Source organism: Choristoneura fumiferana, chromosome 4 (genome assembly GCF_025370935.1).
Source record: "Choristoneura fumiferana chromosome 4, NRCan_CFum_1, whole genome shotgun sequence".
Lineage (NCBI taxonomy): Eukaryota > Metazoa > Arthropoda > Insecta > Lepidoptera > Tortricidae > Choristoneura > Choristoneura fumiferana.
The window spans coordinates 12,283,242-12,303,794 of record NC_133475.1 but is presented as its reverse complement, the minus strand read 5'-3'; the positions used below and the strand labels follow the sequence as shown (position 1 = coordinate 12,303,794).

General features: G+C 33.9%; 2 protein-coding genes across 2 annotated transcripts; one reads left to right on the top strand and one right to left on the bottom strand.

The window, feature by feature from the left end:
- Nucleotides 1-1,689: 1,689 nt before the first annotated feature.
- Nucleotides 1,690-2,301, bottom strand: LOC141427187 (uncharacterized). The gene has a single exon (XM_074086418.1). It carries the CDS (start codon nt 2,299-2,301, stop codon nt 1,690-1,692), a length of 612 nt encoding a protein of 203 aa, XP_073942519.1.
- Nucleotides 2,302-3,662: 1,361 nt separating this feature from the next.
- Nucleotides 3,663-20,272, top strand: bigmax (helix-loop-helix-leucine zipper transcription factor bigmax). The gene is made up of 5 exons (XM_074086972.1): nt 3,663-3,992; nt 4,078-4,154; nt 8,162-8,272; nt 12,280-12,477; nt 16,934-20,272. The coding sequence occupies exons 1-5, from the start codon at nt 3,917-3,919 to the stop codon at nt 17,099-17,101; spliced, it is 630 nt and encodes a 209-aa protein (XP_073943073.1). The 5' UTR covers nt 3,663-3,916; the 3' UTR covers nt 17,102-20,272.
- Nucleotides 20,273-20,553: the final 281 nt, after the last annotated feature.

Here is a 20,553-nt window from a genome sequence, read left to right as displayed (position 1 = left end):
ATTAGGTTAGGTCAGTTTTGTCCAGGCGCAAAGCACCTTAACTACGCTGAATAGGAGCTCCGCGAACATGCAAATACAACGTAATTATATTTTTAATGTTTGACCACGCATAGCTTTTATTTAGTCCGATTTTGATATGTCTTTTCTTATTGGAAAGCGTATACCCCGAGGATGGTCCCATTTAAATTTGGAAAAAAATATTCCTACCCTAAGGGTAGGAAAACAGGGCATGATTGATTGTTCAGTCACTGGTTGTCCTGTATGACATGTTAGTTTTCTGAGTAGTCTGTGTGTATGACCAAGCATAACTTTTTGCATAGTAATCCGATTTTCATAATTCTTTTTTTATTGGATGTTTACTTTGATATTGGTATTATATAAATTTGGAAAAAAAAATAACCCAAGGGTGGGAAAAAAGAATAAAATAAAAACTTAAAAAAAAATTAAAGCGCTGGAAAATCTGAAAACCAAAAAATAATGGGTATGATTTTATTGATCACCTATAAAATGCATTTTCGGTGACCTAATAAATAATATTTGTTCCTAAAATAGTAGATCTGTCACCAAAATTTAATCACCAAATAATATTAAAACGGTTACCTAAATATTATTTAAAAATTGCTCATAAATAATATTGATCATCAAATAACTATATTGGAGTCCAAAATAATAGATGTGTCACTAAAACTATGGGCACCAATCACAAAGTCACTAAGATTATGGAAAACAATCCTAAAAATCTGTGACTAAGGAAAAAGGCGGGACAGCCTCCGCGCTTGTCACGATCGAGGAGCATCCCATAGACTCTCTTAACAAGTGCAACACATAATTCTCATCTGTTGGACAGTCTCTTGCAAGTGGTATCTTTTTGGATGCAAATGAATCATAAGGAAATCTAGCAGCCAGAGTTCCTACAAATACAAGAACCTCAACATTGACATCCTTCTTCATGGAGCCTACGGATCGGCAGAAAGTTCTCAGCGTTATTATGCAGCTTAAATCTCGGGAGTGCACCCGGGATAGATGGGATTAATGGCGACTTCGTAAAGAATACCAGTAGGCCACTGTTGGATCCATCGACGTATCTTTTTAAATTGAGCTTAGGTACGGAGTGTTTCCCTGATCTGTGGAAGTAATCTTCTGTTACTCCTATTCACAAAGATGGGGCCAAGACTTGTCTTGGGAATTACAAGCCCATTTCACTGCTTTGTGATATAAATTAAAATGATCTGGAAGATAATATTGTTGTTTTATTTACATTCAACCATTACATTTTTATTATTTTTTATAAGAAATTACGTTCATATTAAAATCAATACAATAGAATAACAATGTCAGCCATTTTTCAAAAGCAAACGCTCATTAATGACCAGTATGTATCATTTCGTGCAAGTAGGTTAAGTTAGCTCTTCAACACTCCGCCTCACGAAATCAGATCAGACTATATTCATCTTAGTCCTAAGTTTAATAAACTTCATGCCAGGTAAAGCTTTTGTGAGAACATCTGCCTCCATATCTTCTGTAGCACGGTATTTGACATCTATGTGTCCGTCCTTCATAGCATCTCTGATAAAATGCTCCTTGATGCTGATATGTTTGGATTTAGTGCTTATAGTTGGGTTCTTGACCAACTTTTGCGCGGCTTGATTATCATTTTAAATATCAATGATTCCTGTTTTTATATTCAGCTCATTCAGCAAGTTTTTCTGGTATATGGCTTCTTTTGATGCTTCCGTTAGAGCCATGTAGGTACTCCGCCTCGGCTGTACAAAGTGCGACTGTTCTTTGCTTCTTAGCTTCCCAACTTATTGGTGTTCCGCCATATGTAAATACGTAGCCTGTCACTGAGCGACGATCAATAGCGCACGATGCCCAATCAGCATCAGCTGCTCCTTCAAGCTTCATGTTTCCTTTTATGTAAGTCAGATTTAAGTCTTTCTGTTTAGTTCCTTTTAAATATCGCAGAACTGTTTTCGCTGCTTGAAAATGTTCAGATGTGTAGCAGTTGTTAAACTGGCTAAGGTGACTTACTGCAAACATTATATCAGGACGTGTGGCAACAGCTAAGTACATAAGTGATCCTATAAGGTTTTGGTAGGGTATGTCCTTTTCCTTTGTTGGACTTGTGCCTTTAGTTAATTTCAGTCCTGTATCCATGGGAGTAGATGCGGGTTTGCAATCCTTGCATCCAAAATTTTCTAATATAGTTTCAATATACTGTCTTTGTTTCAGTATTATTTGCTTTTCATCTCTTTCGAAAGTTATTCCGAGACAGTAATTAATTTCACCCAAGTCTCTCATTTCAATTCTCTTGATAAGTAATTTCTTAATAGTTATTATTATTATTTTTTATCTTTATTTATTATGGAACTTTGATCAAACTATAATGAACATGTCAGTTCTAATAGTTATTTGATGATCAATATTATTTCTGAGCAATTTTTAAATAATATTTAGGTAACCGTTTTAATATTATTTGGTGAATCAATTTTGGTGACAGATCTACTATTTTGGAAACAAATATTATTTATTAGGTCGCCGAAAATGCATTTTTTAGGTGATCAATAAAATCATACCCATTATTTTTTGGTTTTCAGATTTTCCAGCGCTTTAATTTTTTTTGTTTAGTTTTTATTTTATACTTTTTCCCACCCTTGGGTTATTTTTTTTCCAAATTTATATAATACCAATGTCAAAGTATACCTTATCCAATAAAAAAAGAATTATGAAAATCGGATTACTATGTAAAAAGTTATGCCTGGTCATACACACAGACTACTCAGGAAACTAACGTCATACATGACAACCAGTGACTGAACAATCAATCATGCCCTGTTTTCCTACCCTTAGGGTAAGAATATTTTTTTCCAAATTTAAATCCTCGGGGTATACGCTTTCCAATAAGAAAAGACATATCAAAATCGGACTAAATAAAAGTAATGCGTGGTTAGACATTATATATATATATATATGTATATGTATATATCCCGTATATTCGCATCGACCTGCGAACCTTCGCAAAATTACTAAGGACTTAGCTGGGTACGTATTATAAAATTTCCAATAGTACGTTTTTCATAATGGTCAAAATAAAAACTAGAAAACGCCCAAGTTCATCATCATCTCCAGTCTATTTACGTTGTATTTGCATTTTAAGTTCTGACAAATTAAGGACTATAAGACAATGTCGATGGAGCTCCGCGCGGAGCTTCTATTCAGCGTAGTTAAGGCGCTTTGCGCCTGGACAAAACTCTGACCTAACCTCATCTATAAGAAACCGACTGATCGAAAGCCGTATTGTCTAATAAGAAATTGCATTTTAAACTAATGTGTGCTCATTAATTGAATAGAAACTTTAAGTGCGACGACGAGCGTAGCGAGCTGTTTTTTACTTTACTATTTTTATTTTATTTTTAAGTTCACCTTTGTACTCTTTTTGTTTTGTTGTTTTTTTTTGTACAATAAAGTATTTACATACATCATATTATTCAATCTTGTCATCAAAACGTATGATGTATTCATACATTTATTGCACTCCTCGCCTGACGAAGACTAAGAAGTTTCGTTAACATAGTACAGATGGCAGCAGTTTTAAAACTTTCACATCCATTTCAACGTTCGAACGCGTCTGAGTCTGACAGTTCTATAGAATAGAAGCATGTTTGAGTTTGACTGATGTTTGACGTTTAGTTGTATTAGTTTCATCACGTTATTTATTACGCAATTTAATTTACTTGTGTTGATTTTTGTTATAAAATCACCTAGTAATAAAACTAAGTGGTTAACTCTTATAAATTTGCCTTGCGATTGGTGTCAATATTAAGTTAAACTTTGGCTGTAAGATAATGAAATGACCTTAACTGTAAACAAAATATAGAAAATATACTGAATAAAATACTAGTTGTGTTGCTCCGCAATGTACCCGAGGTGTGGTAGTAGTGGTTCCATTCAGAACATACACCAAACACCGACATCTTCTAATCATAACTCAGGTACCCGATAACAACAGTTTATTTGTACCTATTGCACCTCGTGTTTTGTGTATAATTTTTATATATAAAAGCAACTTTATTACAGAAGATGATGATGATAGTGGTGACAACAAGGTATCGGCAATAAGTTTTAAAGAAAGAAGACGAGAAGCGCACACTCAGGTAAGAACTACTGTACTACTGACTAATCTAACCAAGACAAGCAAAACTTTCAGCTTGCATTATCAAGACTGAACCGTGATACTTTGATATTGTTAAAGTTCTGTAGCAGTGTTGCCAACAACTGGGAACCTGATATCGCCATTTTTCACAGCTTGAGTAGCCTAATGTAGCCAAATTTGAACTGAGGTCACCTAAAAATTTAACCTTTGTGTTATTCCAGATCAAGTGTCAAATTTCGATAACTCTAAGGAGCTGTTGTATTTTTTATGGAACCAAGTTTTCCGAAATAAATGTTTATTATTATTATTAGTAAGATATGCAAAATTTTTGTATGGAACCCTACACTGCAGTTTTTTTTTTGCATGGGTATATAATTATTCATGCAAAATAGCCTGAACTAATTGTCAACTTAAAACGGACCTATTTATGCAAACAGGATCCAACCCACACGTGGCTAGTTTTGAGAAAAATCGGTTTTTGTTTAAAACATGCGAACAAAATTTTCTATAAACATCTAAAAAAAAGTTTGAATGCAAAATTTTAGACAACGGTAAGTTTTTTTGCTGTCTAATACTCGTGTTCCAAAAAATAATAATATTTAGGGACGTTTTTCTTCAAAAAGTCAATGGATCTTTTTTGCAAAAATGCTCATGTGTGGGTTGGTTCCTATTTGATTTAATAGAAATTAAAATTGTAAATAATATAATAAAATATACATATGTTATTTCAATTTACTTTATTGAAAATAAATGCTTATACTTACAGGAAATCTTTTTTACCATTAAAAAGTTCTAGAAAAAATTAAAAAATTGTGAATAATCAAATCATACATTTCAAAACATCACTCATTTACTAAAAGAATATAAAACAGAATCTCAGTTTTCTTTTTTACCATTAAAAAGTTCTAGAAAAAATAAAAACTTTTGTGAATAATCATACATTTCAAAACATGAAAAGAATATAAAACAGAATCTCAGTTATCGAAATAATTTTCTTCCAACTCGAAGTCAAGTTCACCAGAAAAGCCTTCCAGGTCATCTTCAATATGTTTGTCTGCATCGAGATTGACGTAAAAACTGTGGTACTCCTGAGGAATCAGGTGCAGAAGGCTCTTTAAGTCTTTCAACTTTGCCTCTGGTATTGGTTTTCCTGTAGGCCAAAGAGGCTCCATTATTTCTTTTGAAATAGCTGGTTGCCTCACGCGACCAATTTTTTTAATGTCTAATTCCTTAAAATCTTCATAAAAGTTCGACCGCATGTAAATCTTGTACATTTCACCTTTTCCATCCGCTCATGATAGTTCACCGCATGAACCAAAACGACTTTTTATCGTCACTAAAATTAGAGAAAAGCATCACAAACAGAAAAAAAAACTACTGATGGGGATAAAGTGTCATGGTTAGGTACTAAAGAAATTGAACTAAAAAAAGGTGAAATGTACAAGATTTACATGCGGTCGAACTTTTATGAAGATTTTAAGGAATTAGACATTAAAAAAATTGGTCGCGTGAGGCAACCAGCTATTTCAAAAGAAATAATGGAGCCTCTTTGGCCTACAGGAAAACCAATACCAGAGGCAAAGTTGAAAGACTTAAAGAGCCTTCTGCACCTGATTCCTCAGGAGTACCACAGTTTTTACGTCAATCTCGATGCAGACAAACATATTGAAGATGACCTGGAAGGCTTTTCTGGTGAACTTGACTTCGAGTTGGAAGAAAATTATTTCGATAACTGAGATTCTGTTTTATATTCTTTTCATGTTTTGAAATGTATGATTATTCACAAGTTTTTATTTTTTCTAGAACTTTTTAATGGTAAAAAAGAAAACTGAGATTCTGTTTTATATTCTTTTAGTAAATGAGTGATGTTTTGAAATGTATGATTTGATTATTCACAATTTTTTATTTTTTCTAGAACTTTTAATGGTAAAAAAGATTTCCTGTAAGTATAAGCATTTATTTTCAATAAAGTAAATTGAAATAACATGTATATTTTATTATATTATTTACAATTTTAATTTCTATTAAATCAAATAGGAACCAACCCACACATGAGCATTTTTGCAAAAAAGATCCATTGACTTTTTGAAGAAAAACGTCCCTAAATATTATTACTTTTTGGAATACGAGTATTAGACAACAAAAAACTTACCGTTGTCTAAAATTTTGCATTCAAACTTTTTTTAGATGTTTATAGAAATTTTGTTCGCATGTTTTAAACAAAAACCGATTTTTCTCAAAACTAGCCACGTGTGGGTTGGATCCTGTTTGCATAAATAGGTCCAATTAAATTTAACAAGTAACCATATTGTGTGAATCTTTATGAAAGTTTAGGCTTTGTCAATTTTTGTTTTGCAAACAAGATCCATCCCGCATGGTCCCTTGTGAAAATTTTGAGTCCGTCAGTTTTTATTTTGCAAACGAGATCCACCCGCATGGTCCCTTATGAAAATTTAGACTGCGTCAGTTTTTATTTTGCAAACGGGATTCAACCCACATGGTCCCTTCTAAAAATAAATAAATTTGCGATTATGGGGAACCAAGCGACATGGATCCATTTATAAAAAATAAAACATTAACATTTTGTAGAATACAGAGTTATCATACAGCATGAATCTTATTAGCTTATTATGAGGTTGTTGCTATCACGTTTGGTAACTTTGTTGACTTAATGTTTTGATATGAGATAGTTGCTAGATCAATTTGATATTTAAGTAGGTCGATAGAAGGTGCATTTTAAAAGCTTTCTGTGTATTTAACTCAATTTTGACAGGAGTGTGGGTTGGATCCTGTTTGCATAAATAGGTCCAAACAGCCTACTACTGCCTTAAATCTTATGGGTATGTACATATTGTTGTTGCTACTGCAATACTGCGGAACTAGCTTTTTCCATAAGGTGTAATTTTCACTGTACTAACAGTACTAACATTGTACTGTTCTGACAATGAAAATTGTACCTTATGGAAAATGGTAGTTATGTGGTATTGCAGTAGCAACAACAATATATGTATTTGTGGACATGGAAAAAATGTTAAAATAAAATTAAAAACCTCACATCATCAAAGAGCCCAGCTTGTCTTGGTCATGCACTTACAAACATTGCTTGTCAGGGCTGTAAAAGTAACGAAAACCTTGGTACTTACCTGTATTGTATTTGTTACTTTATGAACCAGTACTTGTTACTATTGTATTGTAACTCCTATCATTACTTTTGAACACCGCATCCCGTCACCGTACAGTATGAACAAACATACTTTATACAAAGCAAAACCGAATTATCGTTTTGTTGGTCTATATAGATGTGAGGCACAGTAACTGATTTTTTTAAAGCGGTTTGTAATAAATCTAAACTAATATTATAATTATAATATTTAATTTTAATTTATAACAATATTATAAAGCTGAAGAGTTGTTTTATTTGGTTGAACGTGCTACTCTTAGTAAAATAATGAAAGAATGACATTATAACCAGAACAGAGTACAACCTATACGGGTTATACGGGTAAAAAGACGTATTTGTGAGTAACAATTTATTACTTCAAATCAGATGAAGTACTCGGTAACTAATACATATGGTTTGCCACAGGCCTATTGCTTGTGCCAAAATACCAATATTACAGTGACATGAAACTGGTAGGGGTCTATATTGACTGGTAGAAAATTGTTAGTCAAATGACTAAATAGTTATATATGTACTCTGTGTCATTTAGTAATGTTTGACATAATTCTTTTTTTCTCTGAAACCATTCATTTTACAGAATTGTTATAAAACAAACCTAACCTAACCTATAGAGTTCTACAGGATAGTCATTTAACAAATTATGAAATTATTTACGGTTTCAGGGGGACATAAAATTATGACTAACAATAATTATGACAAACATTAACATTACATTATGACTTATAAAATTATGGCAGTGGAAAGGATCCCAACTGGTAGATATCAATATTTTTCCACTAAATTGTATTTTATTGCTCTTTCTTTATTTGATATTGTATTCATTTCAGGCAGAACAGAAGAGGAGGGATGCCATAAAGAAAGGGTATGATTCTCTGCAAGACCTGGTCCCTACTTGCCAGCAGTCAGATGCTTCCGGCTACAAGCCGAGTAAGGCTGCGGTAAGTCTTCACAACACTAGTAGTACACTCATATCAGCCATAGGACATCTACTGCACTGTTGAACTTAGGCCTCTCCCACAGACCTCCAGTTGTTTCGGTTTAGTGTACTGTATTCAATAAATTTTTGGAATAATATAACTTCTTCAATAGGCTACTTGACACCACCAATATAATAATTGACATAAAGTAGAACCTCAATTATCCAAACTATGACTTACTACTTACCTTATCTAAAGGTTAGTGCGAAAGGCACATAAAAATTGAAGGTTTTTAGGGTTCCATAGCCAAAATGGCAAAAACGGAACCCTTATAGTTTCGCCATGTCTGTCTGTCCGCGGCTTTGCTCAAGGACTATCAATGCTAGAAAGCTGTAATTTTGCACAAATATATATGTAAACTATTCCGACAAAATGGTACAATAAAAAATTTAATAACAATTTTTTTTACATTACCTCCCATAGACGTAAAGTAGGGGTGATTTTTTTTTTCTCATTTAACCTTGTAGTGTGAGGTATCGTTGGATAGGTCTTTTGTAAACCATTAGGGGGTTGCTAAAACAATTTTTGGATTCAGTGATTTGTTTGCAAAATATTCAACTTTAAAGTGCAAATTTTCATTAAAATCAAGCATCCATCCTGTAAAATCTAAACCGGTGGGAGGAAAAATTTGAAAAAATTCAGGATGGTAGTAAGTATATCAAACTTACAAGGAAAACTATAACGGTTAAGTTTTCTTGAGAATTATTAGTAGTTTAAGAGTAAATAGCAGCCTAAGGTATGAAATATACCTAAATTTGGAATATTCCGTACAAAATACGAAATCCTTAGAAAAAACATTACTTAATTTTTTCGTAATGGCTACGGAACCCTATTTCGGGCGTGTCCGACACGCTCATGGCCGGTTTTTTTTTTCAGAAAAAAGCACAAACTTTTTCAGATGTTTATAATCATATATTTAATTCAACATTAATATGTACATGTCAAAGCTTAATGTAAATTTTGTATGCTTAAGTACTGTTTATGTCAAAAGGTTTTGATTTCATCCCAAAAACCCATGTTTCGATTTAGAGCAGTGTTTTGTAATTAGTCAATGGTGTCAAACAATCTATTGGTACAATGATTCCTCCAATGTTGATAACTGTTTGATGAGGAATTAAGGAACAACTTGTTGAATAATGTTGATTATGTTTATGTATTATAATTTTATTAAAAAGGTGTTTTGTCCAGTCATCATTCACAGACATTAGAAGCATTAAGCGATTTTGCAAGTGTCATAAGTATCATCTCAGCGAATATATATGTTCCACTGCAGAGCACAAGCTTCCTCTCCGAATGAGAAGGCTTTGGCTGTAGTTCTCACCCAAGATTGGTGCAGATTGGAAACTTGTTAGAAGTGGAGCTTGATATATGGATATATCTATATTATTGTTATCAGCTTAGTAATAGTGCTTGGTGTAAAGCATCCGGAAGATGATAAAAACTTATTTGCATTTATTTCACATTATGGAATTTTTGCTTGTAATGATGAGACACTTTGCTATTACATTTGTATTATTAAATAAAATTACGATAAGTCTTTAATGTAAATTATGTCTATTTTTTGCATTCAATGTTATCAAAAAGATAAACATATTTCTTTTATATAATTCCTTTCCATTTTTGTCCTGCCTTTTGCTGTCATAAACTTTTAACCTATCCTTGAAATGTAAAGCTAGACAAAATACTAAGGATTACAGCGCTACTGTCTTTTAAGAAAAGAATACAGTACAAAAATATAGAATCGAAATATATATGTAATGTTAATCTACTCACGCATGTACATACCTATATATGTATGTTTTAGGTACATACCTAGTGTCTCTGAATATAAAACTTATAATTAAACCATTAACAGTAAAACCTATAAAATAAAGAGGTCATTTTACATCAGTATGTAAAGACTGAACCAAGAGATCGCTCATTTGAACTTTGTACAGAACCATCTTTCAAGGTGCCTATCATTCTCTTTGTTAGGTAGATACTTTTTGAAGTATTTGTGCACTGATAAGAAAGATTATTTCGGAACAGGTCTCATGCCATTTGATATTATTATGTCTACTAGTTCATGAGTAAAGGAGATGGCACGCTCGAAAATAACGCGGCGATAACTCCAAACTCTTTTACGTTTATTAAAAAGTTATGATCCAGGCAACACAGGTACAAACAATCTCTGCTCGGTGCCAGCAAAAAATACTCGCTTCAGCAATGTAGGTACATACAATATAATTTTGCTCTAAATTAAGATTCTTGGTGTCAATACATGGAGTAGCTAGATCAGAAATTCCCAAGCTTTTAGCCTAAGCATCTCACTCGACGTTTTATGCAAAAATACTAGCCGAAATGAGGAATCGAAATAAGAAAATTAAACAAACAATAAAACGCGCCCCCCAGGTGGGGTGCCGTGCCTCCCACTGGTTGGGAATCCCTGAGATCCTGAGCTACATAATGATCCCTACATAAACCGGCTCTGTTACAGGAAGTAGGTAGGGGATAGGTTCAATCCCTTTCACAAGCAATATTATTATCCTTTGTCTTTAGTTTATAAAAAAATATTACCCTGTACTGTATGGGTATAGATATTTATTGTACTTGTACTGAAACATCACTTTAATAGAGACCTAAGTGCGGATTACAGCTATAGGTAAGGTACAGTTGGCAAATATTTCTTGGGCAAATGTAGTATTTTCCAGCCCAAGGTATAAAAAATATAGTACACTGATAAAAATGAAATGAAATATAGTCTCTTCTCTTCTATGTCGCTGTACTCTTCACAGAGTTGTCGACTGTCGTGGTCGTAATGTGAATGTGTTGCTGGGTGAATATACGAGCCTTTTGCCCAGTCGGTTATATACGTCATTATCATCTCACGCTTATTAGCACAACGGACTAACTACTCGCGAAAGTGTTGATCACGCTAGATTTAGCATCGGTATGGTCTTCAGTTTTCATAGAAATTTAACCCAGAGCGTTATCTCTTTTATAATAGGTACCTGCTGAAATGATAATGACGAAAAAAACGCTGAATATTTACCCTGCTATGCTATGCCCACTCTCACATATTGTGACCTATTCGCCTTTTATTACAAATTCCACGGAAATATATGGGTCTATCTTATTCTTAAATCGGGCACGGCACAGATTACAGTAGGCACTTTGAAGAGAAAACAGTTCATTCATAAACCAAACGCATGCGTAAGAAAAAACTAACTGAAATATAGTATTTTTGCGTACTATATATTTCTTCAACAGAGTATAGTACAGAGTCATACGGCTGAAGTTGATGGTAAATCATCATCGTCATTATTATTATTATTCCCTTTATTTATTTACATTCTTAGTTAAGGTTTTTACAATAATTATAATAAAGTAAACTACAAAAAAATACAAACAAAATAAAAAATATTGTAAAAACCTAACCTAGTTTGCCGTCGGTGGCGGGGCAGGGCCCAAGCTACCAGTGGTCAGGGCCGCAGAGTGAGGAACCTTCGGACGATGCGTGCCGTGTCCAGAAGTACCGCCTTCTGTATCTGGCCCTTGATCCAGCCATCTAGCGAGAGTCTCTTGATTAGTATTATTATGCGTGTTCGGATATTTTTTGAGCACCTCGACAGCTCCGATGTATACGATGATGGTGCCCTGTAGCTATTCTATACGTTAGAAAATATAAATTTATACAGGAGCGTATTAGTGTAAAAACTACTTTACGTACAGTCACCAGCATTAATATCTGCCACAGCGGAGCGTGCAAAAATATCTGACACGTCCTTCCGGCCCTAGAAATAGAGTCGTATCAGATATGTATGCACGCTTGTTGTGTCAGATATTGGTGCTGGTGACTGTACAACCACCATTTTCTGGATACCATTGTTTGACTCTGATTTTTAATTTGATGCCGTTTTAACATTCTCTTTTTTCATCTGCTAGATTCGATCCATTTAATTTATCTTTTTAATGTTTACATGTTACAGGTGCTGCAAAAGTCCATAGACTACATACAGTATCTGCTCCAGCAGAGGCGTAGACAGGAAGACGAGCGGAACGCGCTCCGCAAAGACGTGGTCGCACTCCGCATCATGCAAGCTAACTACGAACAGATCGTGAAAGCCCAGCACTCCGTGCCCGGACACAACGAGCAGAGGCTAACCGACCAAGACAAATTTCAAGTTGTAAGTAGAACCTCGCCCTATGCTACGAAGTGCAAAATTCGAACTTCGTATCTTACCACCCCGCTGACGCTAATATTATTTAATACGAGAGTGAGAGGGACGGTACGATACGAACTTCGATTTTCGAATTTCGTTTTAGCCCCCTGCTTAGAACACCTACATCGTTTATTTAAAACAGGATATTACGTTATGATATGCTCGGACAAATAAACATTTAATTATGGTTTTGGCGCAAATGTTTAAAAGCGTTTATTTAGACTAATATGTACAAAAACTGTGTAAGTATACAGAAGTGGTACAGTTGAGGAAACTGAATCACGTACCAGGGTGGAACCTTTTCGTAATAAATTTCACTATGATTTCTTTGGCAAATGTATAGATGGGATGTCAACATGACATTAGTAGCACAAAAGTTCCACCCTGGTACGTGATTCAGTTTCCTCGATAGTACACACGCGTCGCCAAAATGGCAAAAAAAGAAACCTTATAGTTTCGCCATGTCTGTCTGTCCGTCCGCCCGCGGCTTTGCTCAGGGACTATCAATGCTAGAAAGCTGTAATTTTGCACCAATATATATATGTAAGCTATGCCGACAAAATAGCACAGTAAAAAAATAACAAAAATTTTTTTTAGAGTACTTCCCATAGACGAAAAGGGTTTTTTTTGTTTTTGTTTGGGGTATAGGTCTTTTAAAATAATTAGGGGGTTGCTAAAACGATTTTTCGATTCAGTGATTTGTTTGCAAAATATTCAACTTTAAAGTGCAAATTTTCATTAAAATCGAGCGTCCCCCCCCCTCCTCTAAAATCTAAACCGATGGGTGGAAAAATTTGAAAAAAATTAGGATGGTAGAAAGTATATTAAACTTACAAGGAAAACTATAACGGATAAGTTTTCTTGAGAATTATTAGTAGTTTAAGAATGAATAGCAGCCTAAGGTATAAAATATACCTAACTTAACTTGGAATATTCCGTACAAAATACGAAATCCTTAGAAAAATATTACTCGTGTTATTTATGTATTGTATGTAAATGTGTGTATTTATGTATTTTATTTTATATTTAGTTATAGATATATTAATGTTTTATATTATGTGCTATATATTTATTGTATATAGTTAGGTATTTGAGGTTTACATATGCATTTATCGCACATATAGAACGAAACCGACACTATTCAAAATGTTCTTTACCCGTTTATAACCCGACTGCCCGAAGGAGGGTTATGTTTTTCAAGCGTATCTATGTATGTATGTATGTATGTATGTGGGTTGGGTATGTATGTCCATTTCTTTGGTCCTCGCTGCAGCCTAAACGGCTAGACGGATTTCAACATATGAGGTATCATTGGATTCGATCGATGGTAGAACCGATTGGTCGACGTCGATCGATTGTTCCTACCAGACCAGTCGATCGACGTCGATCGATGCCGTCGATCGATAATCGATCGATTTATAAATCGATCGACGTCAACCGGTATCCGTCGATCGATTGTTCCTACCAGACCAGTCGATCGACTTCGAGCGATGGTAGAACCGATTGGTCGACGTCGATCGATTGTTCCTACCAGACCAGTCGATCAACTTCGATCGACGTCGATCGATGCCGTCGATCGATAATCGATCGATTGGTCTGGTAACACCCTAATATTTCAATATGGCGTCTGCATACAATTTTTGTATTGTAACAATATGGGTATCAAATGAAAGCTAATAATTGGCCCATTCTAATTGTATACGGGTTATAATACTTTTAATCTACCGTTTTCACATAAATATCAAAAAAGAGTAAAATAAGACATTAAATTAAAAAAAAAAAAAACCCGACTGCCAAAACTAAAAGGAAGAAAATAAGCCTAGTGGTCTAGAACTCTGTTAAGTAGCTAATTTAAAGTTCAACAGTCGGGACCCATTTAAATCGTGACGCTCAAACACTCTTAGTAATGGGTCCCGACTGTTGAACTTTAAATTAGCTACTTAACAGTTCTAGACCACTAGGCTTATTTTATTCCTTTTAGTTTTGGCAGTCGGATAATTTGTTTCTTTTTATTTTATGTTTTTTTTTAGTAATGTGAATATTTCGAATTGTGTCGTTTTCATTCTAAAGGTGCGTTATATTTATTCAAATGTTTTGCTCTATTTGTCGATCCTTGTTTTTTGATTGCTCCTCTACCACTCAAAGGTTGACTGGCAGAGATACCTGCAAGGATAAGTCCGCCTTTTTACTTAACACTACTTTTATTTATGTTTTTCCTTTTTGTACAATAAAGAGTATAAACAAACAAACAAACAAACTTTATTTTTTCGTAATGGCTACGGAACCCTATTTCGGGCGTGTCCGACACGCTCTTGGCCGGTTTTTTTAAATTATTTTGTTATGTACCTAGCCTATAGGTAGAGTCATTCACGATGACGCGTGTCGTGGTTCTTATTACAACGTCATTAATGTCTAATTTTGAGGTTCGCTCTCTGAAATAATAAATACACTGTGCGTTAATAGATTAGTCACCAACAAACGACAAATGATTTTATGAATATTGATTCATTAATGATGGATGACTTCAATAAAAAATACGAATTCTTAATATCCTTACTAACGTGTTTTTAATTAAACAACTTACTAATAATTTATTAAATGGCGTATTTAATCAATTGGGATGCACCAAAAAAAATAACCTATAGTTTTTATTTTATTTTTGGAAAGAATAGGATATTTTAAGATACCATTTTCATTGATTTTTAATTAGGATAAGTATTTAATTTTTTATATTTTTTTTACAAAATATGCTGGATGACGTCACAGTGAGACATCCACGTTCCATTGCCTAGAAAAATTCAGGTCGTACATAACATAATCTGTGGCATTACAATGTGACAATAATACAAGCACGGTTTAGGGTCCTAAATTAAATAGTTTTGTTTGTTTAATGGTGTGATAGTAAATAGATATTTTTTATTAAAATCTGATATTTAACATTTTTTATATTCACTAGTAACGTCGTAATTTAATAATTTAATTTGTAAAAATACATTGGAAATACTCGTATACATTTCGGACTTTACGAGAAATGACAACTGTTTAAAGCCGGGTGCGCATCATGTGATTAAAGTTCTATCTTTGTCACTCTTTGCTATTATAAGCAGGACAGCAACATTTCAAACTGTCAATTTGCTTTAGAGTGTAGACCTGCTTTATAACTGCCTTTGTGATGGTACACTGCAGCGGTCAAATGAAGGTCATTACTTAAATTTTGTTTATTTTATTCAGTTTATCATATTTTTGGAATCTTATTTCTGAAAACGCTTCGCTAAGCCTATTTCTCCAAACGGTTTTCGATTTATTATACGTTGTCAAAAATTGGGACATCCCAATTAGTGGCGTAATTTTTTTAATAACGCATTATTAAAGTGTCGTCATCAAAAACATTATAATATAATACTTAAAATTTAACAAATTTGTATGTACCTACTTGTTCACAAAGCTGGTAATGAAAATAAAGTACCTATCTATGGCATTTCTTGCTCTTACATGGATAAGTACTTTCCTACTTCATTACGAATACCTAGTCTTTTTATTTGCACAAATCGCCTTCCTGCTTGTCATAAACCGTTTTACCATTCAAGGAAGAATTATATAACACACTCGTGACCGTGCATAACAGATGCACATTATCACTGACTTGTCCTAGTTTCGCGGAATAGCAATGGTTTCATCTTCCTTACCAATACGTGATGAAATTTTGAACGTGATACAGAATTTGTTTCAGGCTTAATTTAAGATGTTCATTATCGTTCATACTTGTTGAAATTAATTCAGGCGCAGTCACCAGAACCAATATCTGAAACAACAAGAGCGTGCATAAATATCTGATACGACTCTATTTCAAGGGCGTGTCAGATATTTTTGCACGTTCCGCTGTGGCAGATTAATGTTTGGAATAATGTTTAGAAACCGCAAATTGAAATATTAATCAGTTTATTATATTGTCCAGTAACTGAGCTTGTAACGCTGATTTTGTATCACGTTCAAAATTTCACCCCATGGTAAGAGGATTTTTTTTGATTAGTTTCATACAAACAGTAATAAAGTCCCGCCTCGTACCAGTCAACACAAAAGATACACATGTTTCGTTTTTTTTTTCAATTTAATTAAGTAATTTCTTTTGAAAACACTTAAATAGGGATAGCTTAATTTCAGCCATGATCTGATTGTCTATAATTAATTAATCTTAGATTTTTTTTTAATGTACCTACAACAAACCTAGATTTTTGTCAACTGATAACATACACCTAGATATTAGAAATTCGTCGAAATCCAATGATGTTTAGGAGGCTGAAATCGTTATCACCGTTTGTATGAATATACTAGTTTTCGCTATGACTTCACGGTTCTCTGGAAGATGCGGGTAGATGCCCGCAATGTAGCACTCCAATCTATTAATTTTTCCTTACCTTAGTTTCAGGGTATAATGGACAAGTTATACGAGTCGTTCGAGTCGGTGCCCACCAACAACTTTGCGGAGTTCTCTGCAGGCGTGTTCAACTGGCTGGAGGAATACTGTAAGCCGCAGTCGCTACGCACCATGGTACACGGAGTACTCCGCGAACAGACTTACACTCCTTAAAACTGTTTTAATATTTTTAATATATTCTACTATTTGATCACCAATCAATGTAATAGCAAATACGATACTTGATGACGCTGTTATGCAAGCTCAAAAAATGTAACTACGCTAGTAAGTTTATGGTAATTTCTTCGCAGTGATCAGTCAATCCATTAAAATTCCTTTAGACGTGGTTACCTACTTAATGTTGGTGTCTGATTGAAACTAATTTTTGACCTCCAGAAGTTCAGTTGACGATGTATGTTAATTGTAATGTTAACTAACTTAACCCAACCATTTTTTTAAGTGGGTATTTTGTTTTAATCAGACATTTTTTTATATTAAAAATAATATTGGTTTAATTTATGTGGAAATATAGTGAGCCCTTAAAAAGTGCAAATAATCATCATCATTTTTACATCAATTCCTTAATTGTTTTCATTTATCATTATTAAATACAATTGTCATTAATTATTTTTCCGAATTAATTATAATATCTGATTGGGTTGTTAATTATCATTATTTTTTATAAATGTTATTAATTAAGCCTTTTATTCTTGTGATATATTTTTTATTTACGTTTATTCCATTGTAGTCTTGTTAACGTAAAACTGCTAGTTTTACATGGTACACTTACAATGTGTTCCAATGTCAAGGAAGTCACGCTTTTATAGATAAGTTGAATTAAGGATAAGGGCTTGTTGGAAATATCCTCTTAATTAATCGTTTAATTTTGGTGATAACACAAAGTTAGTCGACCAATAGGCGGAAGGCATCAATATATGACTTAGTGTAACTTTCAGAGCATACAAAGTATAATTATGTTTATAGTAATAGACAGACAACAACGCAAGTAAAAAGATCCCGAAGAAGAGATCCCTGTGACTTATGTATGAGTTTAATCATTAAATATTTTTCACCATTGTTTAAATCTTACTCAATTGTTTATCTTACAGTTCATAATAATTACTGCTCTTACTAAATTAATGTAGAGATATTGCCTGAAAATACATGTTGCCTATTTGAAATTGTTAATAATTATTTTCACATAAAATAAGTATCTATTTTACAATATATTAATGACAATATTAAGTGCCTTATATCGCTTACATTATTTTTACAGACATGTTATATTACGGTATATAAATACAGATTAATTATGTTGGTATAACTGTTTTATTATTTCGAGTACCTACATTATCGTGTAATAACAAAACAACATGTTACAAACAAATTGCTCTCTGCTCACAAAAAAAGACAATCTACTAAATCCAATCTAATAAACGGAGAGACTTAGACTTATGTAAAACGTTTATTTAAATCATAAAGGACTTATTAATGCCTCTACTTATTTCACTGTAGGCTTTTACAAGAAAAAAATATATGTGTTATAAGAAAAAAACCTACTCAAAATTTTCAATTTTACATCATAAGTATTGAGGGACTATATAACTTGTTTATTTATATCTGAGTGTAGTTTAAACCTAGAAATCAATATGTACAATACCTAGGTAAGTACTCAAATTTAGAAAGCGAAAGCTCTGGCTTTATATTACAAACAGCTATTTAATAATGCTTTAACGGATTTTTACACTCAACATTTAATCAGTCAAGTCTTACAAAGAACATCGCTGTTTAATCTCGCTTAACAAAACGAGATATAATGGAATCTCTAAAAGATGTTTGGGCGTGTCAATCAACTTGTTTGAAAATATACGCTGGGATTATTTCCGTTCTCGCACATTTGAACTTAATTGCTATGCGGATGTTGAAATTCACAAAAGCGATTTTAGAATTCTTGCCAAAACAAGGTGTTTAAAAATACAAAAAAATCACGGTCATTTCCTATTGCCATCGATTAAATACCTTCCGAAAACAAAACATCGCTTGAACACGCCTATAATTGTATAATAATAATAAAATCATTTATTTTCTCCTCACAAAAGTACATAGGTACATACAGTACAGCAGCAATACACACATGTATGGAGCATCAAAGCTGACGCTCTAAACTAATTATATTCTAATCTACCAATTATTTACCTTGTCCGAGGAAGCGGTATTCAACAGTAAACACCATTAATCAAACCGTGTTGTACCTTGGTAAATACTATAGGTACCTAGGTAGGCAACTTTATGCTAATAAGGAGTAAGTAATAGTCGACCAAGTAAATTATTTTTGTTATTTTTATGAAATTATGACTGACGAAGGTATTACAATACGAGACTAGTCGTTGAGTTGCTTGATTTACAGATTTTACAGTCGAGTTCTTAAACTTCTGCTGAGTAAAACACACACACACACACACACACAAACATCACGATCTATTCCCAAATGGGGTAGGCAGAGCACACGAAACGTTACCGCATCGGAGCCACTTTTAGCAATTTTTGGTTTAAAGTTTGACAAAAACTCGATCAAAAAAATCTGAACACGTATCTACGCCGTTAACAATAGAGGCATATACATCCTTACTAATAATATATATTTAAATGCGAAAGTGTGTGTGTTTGTATGTTTGTTCGTCTTTCACGCCGAAACGGAGCGACGGATCAACGTCATGTTTGGCATAGAGATAGTTTATGGGCCTAAGAGTGACATAGGCTACTTTTATCCCGGAAAAATGCTCAGTTCCCGAGGGAACAGCGCGCGATAACCGAATTCCACGCGGGCGAAGCCTCGGGCAAAAGCTACTACACATATAAGCAGCAACTATGTTAGCTTGAAAAGATCCCATTTAGGGATAAGTTCGCCTTTGAACTCTTTTTGTTTTGTTGTTTTCTTTTGTATTCTTTTTGTGTTTTATGTACAATAAAGTATTTACATACATACGTATGCAAATACGCATTCACATATTTTTGATCAAATTTTTGCTCAAATGTAAGAACCCTACTGGACATCAAAATCAAAAATAAGTATTATTTTTTCTCCTTCCTCTAACGTATTAAGGTTACAAAGCGGAGTTAGATACTTATTGACTATTTTGGCCAACTCAAATTTTATTTCAGTAGGTAAATATTTTATTTGGTTTCAATTTGCAGCAGGTGGTAGGACCTTGTGCAAGGTCCCCCCGGATTGCTACCACCATCTTGCTCGCTAATCCTGCCGTGAAACAGCAGTGCTTGCACTGTTGTGTTTCGGCGTGGAGAGTAAGACAGCCGGTGAAATTACTGGCACTTGAGGTATCCCATCTTAGGCCTCTAGGTTGGCAACGCATCTGCAATCCCCCTGGTGTTGCAGGTGTCTATGGGCGGTGGTGATCTCTTATCATCAGGAGACCCACTTGCTCGTTTGCCATCCAGTTGAATAAAAAAAAATTGCTACTGCTTTCTGCCTTTGCGTTACGTTCATACACACTGACAGGTATCTTCTTAGCCCCTAGCAAGTAGCAAAGGAAACACGAACGCTCTACAATTGGGCAGTTCATGGGTAAAAAAAATATTCTATTTATTCCGTGAATTAGATTATCAAT

Bases quoted from the DNA above. Each gene is read 5' to 3' on its own strand.
- bigmax (XM_074086972.1), top strand. From the start codon at position 3,917: ATGTACCCGAGGTGTGGTAGTAGTGGTTCCATTCAGAACATACACCAA. The intron at 3,993-4,077 runs GTACCCGATAAC...ACTTTATTACAG, and splicing joins ATCTTCTAATCATAACTCAG to AAGATGATGATGATAGTGGT. The intron at 8,273-12,279 runs GTAAGTCTTCAC...TACATGTTACAG, and splicing joins ACAAGCCGAGTAAGGCTGCG to GTGCTGCAAAAGTCCATAGA.
- LOC141427187 (XM_074086418.1), bottom strand. From the start codon at position 2,301: ATGAGAGACTTGGGTGAAATTAATTACTGTCTCGGAATAACTTTCGAA.